At 41.3% G+C, this 12,026-nt stretch overlaps 1 protein-coding gene across 2 annotated transcripts in view; it reads right to left on the minus strand.

Annotated features, from left to right (window-relative positions):
- The window catches only part of PHLPP2 (PH domain and leucine rich repeat protein phosphatase 2), a gene marked incomplete at both ends in the record, with an annotated part of 83,178 nt that overhangs the window by 59,318 nt on the left and 11,834 nt on the right, over positions 1–12,026 (minus strand). For both annotated transcript variants that reach the window (XM_080702165.1, XM_080702164.1), the window contains one exon: positions 10,499–10,791. In XM_080702165.1, coding sequence (XP_080558291.1) covers positions 10,499–10,791 — 293 coding nt within the window. The remainder of the gene's footprint in view (positions 1–10,498; positions 10,792–12,026) is intronic.

A 12,026-nucleotide genomic window follows, 5' to 3' on the forward strand; every position in this document is an offset into this window, starting at 1 on the left:
AACTGAGGAACAGAAGTCAGATGAATATGCAAGAAAGAAAAAAGAAAACCACCTGCACTTTATTACTCAGTTCAGACTTTTAGCTTCCAGAAACTGAAATTTACTCAAAGTATATTACTACAAAGAACCAAAGAACAACTGATCAAAGAAGAAAAAGCAATAAATAAAAACCAATAAATAATTTAATTGAACTGAAAAATAAGATTTCCAGCCAAAAAACTTTAATCCCTAGCTAAAGAAAATAAAAATTCATAAAGGTCTATGATATTGTTAGGCACTGTCTCAACACAATGGTAAAATTTTCCTGAGAAAAATGCATTTTAAGGACTTCGAGCTGGGCGTGGTGGCACACGCTTGTATCCCTGCGCTTGGGAGGCAGAGACAGGAGGATCGCATAGGTTCGAAGCCATAAGAGACCCTGTTTCTAAATAAAAATATAAAATAGGTCTGGGAGTGTGGGAGTGTAGCCCAGAGGTAGAAGGGTTTCCAGGAACCCCAGTACCACCCAAAAAAAAAAAAGGACTTTGAGCCAGTGGTGGTGGTGCATCCCAGTACTTGAGGCTGAGACAGAAGGATCACAGGTTTGCAGGCAGCCTTAGCTACTGAGGACTTCTGTAACTTAGAAATAGAAAACAGGGTTAGGGTTAGGGTAGCTTGGAGGTAGAATTCCCTTGGGTTCAATTTCAGACACACACACACACACACACACACACACACACACACACACACACACACACGAAGGACTTCTAATACCCTGCCTATCTGTAAAGCCAACTAACCAGAAGACTGAACGGAGGACGGCAAATCTGAAAACAAGGAGTCTCATGGAGCAAAGAGCTCCACCTTCGGATGTCAAGACAAGCTAGATTTACTCTGTGTTCTCTTTAGGAATGGGACTATGAACAATGAAGTTGCATGGGTACGTCTGGACTACATAAGATAAAGAAGCCAGGTTTGGCATGGTGGCGCACACCTGTAATCCCAGTGCTTGGAGGCTGAGACAGGAGGATCAAGGCCAGCGAAGACCTTCAGCAACTTAGTGAGACCCTTTGCCGCGCATGGTGGCGCACATTTGTAATCCCCACGCTTGGGAGGCAGAGACAGGAGGATTGCGCAGGTGTGAAGCCAGCCTCTCTGGCTTAAGAGACCCTGTTTCCAAATAAAAATATAAAAAGTATGTGTCTGGGAGTGTAGCCCAGAGGTAGAGGGCTTCCAGGAACCCCAGTACCAGTAGCATAAAAAAAAAAAAAAGAAGCTGCTTGTGAGGTCCACACCTGTAATCCAATGACTGGAGGGCTCAGGTAGGGTGACTGCAACTTCCAGGCCAGCCCAGATAATTTAGAAAGTCCCTGCCTCTGGAAAAAAGGAGGAGGAAGAGGAGGAGGAGGAGGAGGAGGAGGAGGAGGAAGAGGAGGAGGAGGAGGAGGACGACGACGACTGAGGATGTAGCTCAGTGGTTGAGCACTTATATAGCATGTATGAGGCCGAGTTTGATCCACAATCTCACAAAATTTTTTAAAAAGAGTCTATGAACCAGGCGTGGTGGCTCACACTTGTAATCCCAGCATTTGGGAGGCTGAGACAGGAAGATCCTAGCTTTGCAGCCAGCCTCAGCTACTTAGTGAGGCCCTCCACAATTTAGTGAGATCCTGTTTCAAAATAAAGAATAAAAAATAGAGCTGCAGGTAACTCGGATGTAAAATGCTCCTGGGTTCAATCCCCAGTACCACAATAATAAATAAATAAATAAATAAATAAATAAATAAATAAATAAATAAATGTCTATGAGCCACGCATGGTGGCACACGCCTGTAATCCCAGTAGTTGGAAGGCTAAGACAGAAGAATTGCAGGTTCAAAACCAGCCTCAGGAACTTAGCAAGACTCTCTGGAATCTAGAAAAACCCCATTTCAAAACAAAATAATAAAAAAGTTCTGGGGGTGTAGCTCAGAAGCAGAATGCCTCTGAGTTTAATCCTTAGTAACACACATACACACACATACACATACACACACGTACGTCTATGAGGTATCTAAGACATCTTCCTAATATAGTACAATTTCCACCTAAACCCTACTATTTCAGGATACAGAGTTCAATGAATTTAAATACTATAATTGAATATAATGATCATATATTCAGGACCAAGAATAATTATGCTTTCAAGCTAACTCTCACTTGTCAATTTCCCTATTTCTCTCCAGAAAACAGAGAGAAATGGAAATATCCCAATTCTAACATATTTTACTTGATCAAATTTCCTGGCCTAAAAAAAGTTCTCTAGATTTTGGGTTTTACAAATACTCTTTATATATATTTCAATTTTTAAAGTATTTTTCCCTGAGAGTAGAAAACCATGAAGAAAACCTGAACATGTGCTCTCATTAATTCAGCATAAATGAGTAAACAAGTAATACTTAAAGCAGTACAGACCAGCTCCATTTACTCATCAAACTCATCTGCTTGAGAGCAGCTGTGGGGAGGGACGCTATAATATGCTTACAGCTCAGTTTTTTGTTTCAAAGTTCCAAAAGTTTAACAGGCTAGTAACTGGTTATTTGTTAAGTCTCTCACAAATCAAAGAGAAATTATATACTGTGAAATAGAAGACTGTGATGTTGTCAACAAAAAGCTTTATTCTTTCTTTTTTTTGTGGTACTAGGGATTGAACCCAGGGGCATTTTGCCTCTGAGCCATACTCCAAGCCCTCTTTTTCTTTTCTTTTTTTTTTTTTTTTTTTTTTTTTTGCAATAGGGATAGAACCCAGGGGCATTCTATCTCTGAGCAATACCCCAAGCCCTATTTTTTATTCTTTATTTTGAAACAGGGTCTCACTGAATTGCAAAGGGCCTAAGTAGCTGAGGCTGTCGATGAACCGTGATTCTCCTGTCTCAGCCTCCTGAATGCTGGGATTATAATTGTGTGCCACCACGCCCAGCACTACTTTATTTCTGAAACAGTCTTGTTAGGTTGATGAAAGTCTCACTATTTGCTGAGGCTGCCCTAAAATCTGTGATTCTCCTGTCTTGGCTACCCAAATACTGGGATTACAGATGCACACGACCATGCCCATCTAGTAAAAAGCTTATTCCACATCTGAACTATTTCTATTGCTTAAGGAGAACAATAAGACTACTAATGACCATGTAAATCTGAATTATAGGTGCATATGATAATTTCTCATGAAACCAGTGATTCAATGCAGCAATGCTACCAAAGCAAACTATGTCTCTCAGCCAATAGTCGTATTTCCCTGAATTTCAGTATTCCAAGTAGTGTTCATAATTAAGATACATATAAAAGTAATTTTCTTTTTTTGTGTGGGTCTGGGGATGCAACCCAGGGGCATCCAGACCTCTGAGCTACACCCTCTGCCCTATTTTTTTATTCTTTATTTTGAGACAGAGTCTCACTAAGTTGCAGAGGGCCTCACTAAGTAGCTGAGGCTGTCCACTAACCAGGATCCTCCTGTCTCAGCCTCCCAAATGCTGGGATTACAAGCGTGCGCCACCATGCCCAGCTAGAGAAGAGTAAATTTGTTCCATGTACCATTTTATAAGAGTTCTAGTTAGGGGTTGGAGGTGTAGGTGAGTGGTAGAGTGCTTGCCTAACATGTGAGACTGGGTTCAATCACCAGCACTACACACACACACACACACACACACACACACACACACACACATTCATTCTTTCTCTCTCTCTCTCTCTCTCTCTCTCTCTTCTAGTTAATAGTGGGAGGCAAAACTACACACTATTAAAACCCAACACGGATTAACATAGTGTCAGAAATCTAACAAACAGGGCATGGTGGCACACAAGCTTATATTCCCAGTACACAGGAATGTAAGACAGAAGGATTCCAAGTTTGAGGCCAGCCTCTACAATTTAGCACGAACCTGGGTTCCATCCCTAATAACACACACACACACACACACACACACACACACACACACACACACACACACAAAATAGAGTGTGTGTATGTATCTGTGAAAAGACCTAACCAAAAAAACCAGAGCAGCATTCTCTATGCCAAATTCAGATTAAAATTTAATCTCGCCAGGCGTGGTGGCCCACGCTTGTAATCCCCGTGCTTGGGAGGCAGAGACAGGAGGATCGCGCAGGTTCGAAGCCAGCCGCGCGCTGGCTTAGGAGACCCTGTTTCCAAATAAAAAATATAAAAATAGGTCTGGGAGTGTAGCCCGGAGGTAGAAGGGCTTCCAGGAACCCCAGTACCACCACCACCCCAAAATTTTTAATCTCTCTCCATCTATGAAGATAAATCTGCAAATGTTAAAATCAGTGATATAATGAGTAATTCAAATAGTAACAATAAAGATACTTCAGACTTGACACTATGCTGAAGATATTTATGGTATTACAAAACTGCCTATTTTGCAAATAAGAAATGGTGGCATTTAATCTAGGATCTAGCCTCTCTGGCTTAAGAGACCCTGTTTCCAAAGTAAAAAAAAAAAAAAAAAAAAATATATATATATATATATATATATGATAGGTCTGGGAGTGTAGCCCGGAGGTAGAAGGGTTTCCAGGAACCCCAGTACCACAAAAAATAAAAAAGAAAGAAAGAAGGAAAGAAGGAAAGAGAGAAAGAAAGAAAACTAGGGCTGAGGGTATAGCTAAGAGGTAGAATGCACTGTTCAGTCCCCAGTACTACAAAACAAACAGTGATTAGAACTCAGGATCCCAAATCCCATGGGCATTATCATGTTATAAACATTCTATTAGCACTCAACTTATCTTAAATGATGGCTGTCACAAACATTTGAAAATCTTAGTCATTTTGATGACTAAGTATAAAAGTAGATACCATGAGTCAAAGGGCAATCCATTTTATGGCGCATGCTCTTGGTACAACTTTTCACACAGAAGGCCATGAGTGCACTAAGCCTCACTGGTGAGTCATTTATCACTTGAACAATTAAAGAGAAAAAGGCCAAGCAGCCTATGCAAAGAGTAATGAACTGGGGGACAAGCCACCAGTGTCCCAACTGCAGTTCTCCCAGGAGCCAGCATGAGGAACGTGCTTTCAACCTGAGCCCTCTGCCCCATTGCACATTTATAAAATGAAGGGAAGTGGTCTCAGTGACTTCCAGTGGGAAGTTTTTGGCTTTGAGGCCTTGCCCCTAAATGCTAGCTAAGTCTCCTCAGGTCTTGTGACAAGCAAAACAACCTGCCTCCACAATAAATGGGGATTGTTGGGTTAAACACAGATTCATTAGTAGATGATCTAAGGTTTCAATAAGTGCTAAAATTCTGGAACCCTTCAGTTATACTCAAGCAATGAGTCCATGACTTAAAAAACAGTTGAGGAAGGAAATAATGGATGATTTAGAGAAAGCACATATTTTAGTCCCAGCAACCTATTTCTAGGACCTTGCCGAAGGAATTCAACATGTAAAGATTTATGAAGCAATGGTTTAGTCAATACAATACTACTAAGAGTTAAACAATTTGAAACGAGACAAACAGGTAATATTTATTGAGCACTTTGGAATGGGGGTGTAGTTCAGTGGTAGAGCAAGTGCTTAGCATAAAGGGATCCTGGATCAAATCCCCAAAATCAAAAACAAAAAAGAAAAAGGAAGCAAGAGAAAAAGAAAATGAGTATTTGCAAAGTGCAAGACACTACTTACTTCCTTGCTACTCAGGGAATAATACATCACTGAGGAGTTTAATAGAAATATACAATCTTGCCAGGTATGGTGGCACACACTTTTAATTCCAGTACTTGGAAATCTGAGACAGGAGTATCATGGGTTCGTGGTCAGCCTCAGCTATTTAGTGAGGCCCTCTACAACTTAGTGAGACCCTGTTTCAAAAGAAAAAAAATAAGGGACCAGCAAGGCTGGGATAGGAGCCTGCCATAAGGCAAGGCCGGTGCTGGGGCCTCCGAGACCGGGATCGGAGCCTGCCGTGCAGTGAGGCCGGTGCTGGGGCCTGCGAGGCTGGGATCAGAGCCTGCTGTGCGGCGAGGCTAGTGCCGGGGTCAGTGAGGCCGGGATCGGAGCCTGCCTTGTGGTGAGGACGGTGCCAGGGCCAGTGAGGATGGGACTGGAGCCTGCCAAGCATTAAGGCTGGTGCCAGGGCCAGCAAAGTCGGGACTGGAACCTGCCTTGCAGCAAGGCTGGTGCCGGGGTCTGGAGGCTGGGATCGGAGCATGCTATTCAGCGAAGCCGGTGCCAGAGCCAGCGAGGCTGGGATTAGAGCCTGCCATGAGGCAAGGCTGGTGTTGGGACCTTTGAGGAATGAGATCGGAGCCTGCCATGTGGCAAGGACAGTAGTAGGGCCTGGGAGTCCAGGACAGGAGACTGCCATTCAGGGAAGCCGGTGCCAATGAGGCCGGGATTGGAGCCTGCCAGTAGGCGAGAATGTTGCCGGAGCCTTAGAAGCTGGGATTGGAGCCTGTCAGGTGGTGAGGCCATTGCCGGGGCCAATGAGGCCGGGACTGGAGCCTGCCTTGCGGTGAGGCCATTGCCAGGGCCTCAGAGGCCAGGACAGGAGAATGCTGGGTGGTGAGGCCAGTGCCAAGGCCTGTGAGGCCAGGAGGATTGCGCAGGTTCGAAGCCAGCAGAGACCCTGTTTCCAAATTTAAAAAAAAATGTGTGTGTGTGTGTGTGTGTGTGTGTGTGTAAATGGGGGGTCTGGGAGTGTGGCCCGGAGGTAGAAGGGTTTCCAGGAACCCCAGTACCACCAAAAAAAAAAAAAGAAAGAAATTTCTTTTCTTTTTTTGGTACTGGTTATAAACCCCAAGGGCATTTTACCTAAGCTAAACCTCCATTTATTATTTTTTCATTTTTTATTTTGAATCAGGGTCTAAGTTATTGAGGTTGTCCTTGAACCTGTGACTCTCCTGTCTCAGCCTCTCAAGTACTACAATTATAGGCGTGCAACCTCAAGCCAGTATCTAAAAAACTTTTAATGTCATAGTAAAATTAAGATGATCTGTTAAGTAGGAAGATGTAAAATTGAATATATGGTATGAGTCTAAATATCTAATTGTTAAGACGTGTAGCCAGGAGCAGTGGGGCAGGCCAACAACCCAATATTTACAAGGCTGAGACAATGATATCACAAGTTGGAGGCCATCCTCAGCAACCTAACAAGACCCTATTTAAAAAAAAAAAAAAAAGGCATAGGAATGTTCAAAGATAGAATGTCCCTGGGTCCAATCTCCAGTACCATAAAAAAAAAAAATTAAGATTGGCAACTATCTCACGAAGAGCTATTCTGAAGAAAGTACCTTCTCCTTTAATTAGATAAGACTGAACTCAAGGGATTAACAGCTGAGTAAGAGATCTAAAGATCTTGAAATAGCATGATTAAGCAAAAGGAGCTGCTGTGTCAACGATCTCCTCTCCTACGGAGCCCCTTCATGGAAGGAAGTCCATCTCTACTTGAATGTTGAATGTTAGGCATTACAACTGCCTGCCAGTACCTGCCTGACTATAAGCAAGTTACTTGACTTCTTCGTCTCTTTCTTACATGCAAGAAATGAAACTACTGCCCTTAGAAGTACTGTAAGGATTTAATGAGGAAATATGCATAAAACAATAAACACATTGACTAAAAAATTAAGTATTTAATGTTAGCTGAGATGTATTATCATCATCATCGTCATCATCATCCTTTTTTGGAAAATTCTTAAGCTCTTGCTCCAGCAATAAAAAAAAAAATATATATATATATATTGTTTCAAACCACAGTTCAATAATGTTTTCACTGATTTCTAATCAATTATATCTTCAAGGGGCTATTTCATTATAAATGATCAAGGCTACAAGGCTAAAGAGAGACAAGCATTCTACTTTGCATAAAGTTTAGATTTGCATAAGTAAATAAACTATCACATTGAGATTCTTAACTAATTACAAAACTACTAGTAGCAAACCAATTCTAGGTTTCTCCACATTTCTAATATCTTTGTATGAACAATATTAGTGAACAAATGAGTAAGTCATATGCTTAAATAAGTGAACTCAATCACTACCAGCTATAATCTAGGTCAAGGCTTTCCGCCTGATAAAATTAGATCAGAATCGGTGTTAAGATTTAGAAAAGCCTAAGGATCACCCAGTCTGATCCTTTCATCGTACAAATAGATTTAGGAAATGTAGTTAACTAGGGAACAAAGACAACATTCAAATGCTAATCTACTTTTTTAGGAATTAGTCCAATCCTAAAAGGAATATATGGCAAACCTCAGTTTATGCTTTTAAAATGACAGCAATTTTTAGCTCAGCTAAAGGTGTTACTATTGTTACCACACCTTTAAGGTATAAGCAGGAGCTTTCTTTCTCACTTTCAACGGAATTGAGTCCACAGCTTTAAATCCTGTCTCAAGACATATATTATAGAGAATGGGGAGAACAGAGAAACAGTGGTCAGGCTCTTATTTGATGCCTAATTCAAAGAACTAATGGTGGCTTTTTTAAAAAAGCTGAATCAAAGCCGGGCATGGTGGCACACGCTTGTAATTCCAGCATTTGGGAGGCTGAGGTGGGAAGATCTGGGTTCTCGGACAGCCTCAGATACTTAGTGAGGCCCTTTACAACTTCACTGAGACCCTGTTTCAAAAAAATAAAGAACATAATATAGGGCTAGGGGTGTAGCTCACAGGTAGAATGCCCCAGAGTTCCATCCTTAGTACCAAAAAAAAAAAAGTCAACATTTCTATTTACAAGCAGAATATGTGTCTATATTATTTATATATAAAATTAAGATTAGTATGTTTTGGAGAATACAAGAGGAAGTCAGTATACTTTTATATTTTGGTTAAAATATAAGCTCAATGAAGAGGAAACTCAACCAACACCACCTATCAAAATTATAAATGGTCAAGCCAGGCGTGGTGGCGCACACTTGTAATCCCAGCATTTGGAAGGCTGAGACCAAAGGATCACAGTTCACAGCCAGCCTCAGCTACTTAGTGAGGCCCTCTGCAACTTAGTGAGACCCTGTTTCAAAATTAAGAATAAAAAATAGGGCTGGGGGTGTAGCTCAGAGATCGAATTCCCCTGGGTTCCATCCCAAGACACCCCCCCTCACACACACACACACAATATATATATATATATATATATATATATATATATATATATATATATATATATAGTCATATCTTTGACCCAGAAATTCTATTTCTAGGAGTTTACCCTCGCATAGACTCCTGCATACATAGGTATAACGACAAATTGTGGCATTGAGAAGTAGAATGCCACTGGGTTCCACACCCAGTACCGCAAAAAAATAAAAAAATAAAAATAAAATAAAATAATAAAATAGGTTTGGGGGTACAACTTCAAGGTTGACTACCCCTGGGTTCAATTCCCAGTACAACATAAAATAAAACCAATTAGGGATGTAGCTTGGCGGTAGAATGCTCCTGGTTTCAGTCTGTTCAGTTAAAAAAAAAATTGAAGCTGGGCGTGGTGGCATATGCTTGTAATCCCCGTTCTTGGGAGGCGGAGACAGGAGGATCATGCAGAAGCCAACCACTGCAATGGCTTGAGACCTTGTTTCCAAATGAAAAAAAAAAAAAGTATAAAATAGGTCTGGGAGAAGAGCCTGGATGTAGAAGGGTTTCCAGGAACCCCAGTACCACAAAAAAAAAAAAAAAAAAAAAAAATTGAATGCTCATAATATAATGCTGTCTAAATTTATGGTGTATTCAAAAAATGGAATACTATATAGCCACTAAATAAAGGATAACTATATAAATATTAATATGGAAGATATCCTAGAGCTATCAAGTCAACAATGAGTTGCATATAGACACTCATGCATGAGTGTGTATATATGTATATGCTATAACTGCAAGCTTCATGCTTCTAACTGCACAGAAGACCCTAGGATGTCTAAGAAATGGGTGATAACAACAGACTTCATGAAAAGGTCTGGGCAATTGATGAATGGGGAACAGATAAAAACTTTTCATTCTCTCTTCTTCTATATATTTAGATTTCATTGTATTTTATTTCTTCTTTTCTTCTTCTTCTTTTTTTTTTTTTGGTGGTACTGGGGTTCCTGGAAACCCTTCTACCTCTGAGTTCCACTCCCAGATCTATTTTATATTTTTATTTGGAAACAGGGTCTCTTAAGCCAGCACGGCTGGCTTTGAACCTACGCGATCCTCCTGTCTCTTCCTCCCAAGTGTGGTGATTACAAGCGTGCGCCACCACGCCCAGCTAATTTCATTGTATTTATACTTTCCAAAACAAGTAATTTTTAAGACACTTAAATTCAGATATCTGACCTACAATGTATTACAAATAAAAGAATCCTCAAATTTTCCACCATCAGAGCTTTTAAAATCAAGAATCATAAACTCAGTATTCCAGGAACAAATCTCTCTTCAAGCCTAGTGACTCCGTAATCAACATTAGGTCCAGCATGATTAAAATCCTAAAGTTCACTTCAAAGCAGAAATACATGTAAATACACTGCAGTAGAATTAGTGGAAAAACTCAGACCTCACCTGACCAGGTCTCCATGAAGCTGTAAATATAGACTTTCTCTTCCCTCTCCAGCACAAATTTCTGATGCTGGCGTCTCTACTGTGCAAAGGACGAGATGTAAGTCGGAGGAGGAGGAGGAGGAGGAGGAGGAGGTGGCGGAGGAGGTGGTGGTTGGAGTGGCAGTGGTAGTGTCTGCGCCATAAAGGTAAAGGCAGCCTCTCTTCACATCCTCTCTCAGCCAGTCTCTTTCTCGAGAACCAAATCTACTTCTCCTATTCAAACAATTTCTGCTCCCATTCCGTTTCATATTTCTCTAAAAAGTATTAAGAAACAGAAATCACTAGCTAGAACATTGGATGAATTAGACATGTTCAGTTCTCAGGCCACTCTACAGATATTCAACAACTCTGCCCAAGTATCCCCCCCTTTTCCTGTGGAGCTCCTGTATCCACCATGCCCTTTTTTTTTTTTTTTTTTTGTCGTACTAGGGATGGAACTCAGCAGCCTTCTACCTTTGAGCCACATCTCGAGACCTACTTTTTAAGTTTTTATTTGTAAACAGGGATTCAGCTGCTGAGGCTGGCTTCAAATTTGTGATCCTCCTGTCTCAGCCTCCCAAGTGCTGGGATTATAAGCATGCGCCATCATGCCCAGCTTCCATGCCCATTCTTCTTTTTTTTTTTTTTTTTTTTTTCCTTGTGGTACTGGGGTTCCTAGAAGCTCTTCTACCTCCAGGCTACACTCCCAGACCTATTTTATACTCTTTTTTTTTTTTAAACAGGGTCTCTTAAGCCAGCGCAGATGGCTTCGAACCTACGCAATCCTCCTGTCTCCACCTCCCAAACTTGGGGATTACAAGCGTGCCCATCACGCCCAGCGCCATGCCCATCCTTAATGTGGATAACTTAACTGTCTTTTCTGCTAAGTGTTCATGCCTTCATCCATGCTATTCTTTAGCCTTTCGCTCTGTTTTCAGAAAAGTGCCAAGAATTAAAAAATGTATTTTATACCAACTTCTACAAATATTTAACACTTTATTTATTAAGTGAAACTGAGGGTTGAAACTGGGGACATTCTAGCTCTGAGCTTCACCACCAGCCCTACTTTTATTTTTTATTTTGAAACAGGGTCTAAGTTGCAAAGGGCCTCACAAGTTGTTGAGGCTGGCTGCGAGATTGCGATTCTCCTGTCTCAGCCTCCCAAGAACTGAGATTACAAGCATGTGCCACCACACCCAGCTTCACTTTGTCAAATTTAGTTTAAATCATTATTCTCAAGAATGTACATAAAAAGTATTCCTGCCGGGCGTGGTGGCGCACGCTTGTAATCCCCGCTCTTGGGAGGCGGAGACAGGAGGATTGCGCAGGTTCGAAGCCGGCCGCGCGCTGGCTTAGGAGACCCTGTTTCCAAAATGAAAATGTAAAAATAGGTCTGGGAGTGTAGCCCCGAGGTAGAAGGGCTTCCAGGAACCCCAGTACCACCAAAAAAAAAAAAAAAAAGTATTCCTATATTGAAGCTACTTAGTACCTACCCCACTACACACTCCTT

The sequence above is a fragment of the Muscardinus avellanarius genome (assembly GCF_963383645.1).
Source record: "Muscardinus avellanarius genome assembly, chromosome: 10".
Classification (NCBI taxonomy): Eukaryota; Metazoa; Chordata; class Mammalia; order Rodentia; family Gliridae; genus Muscardinus; species Muscardinus avellanarius.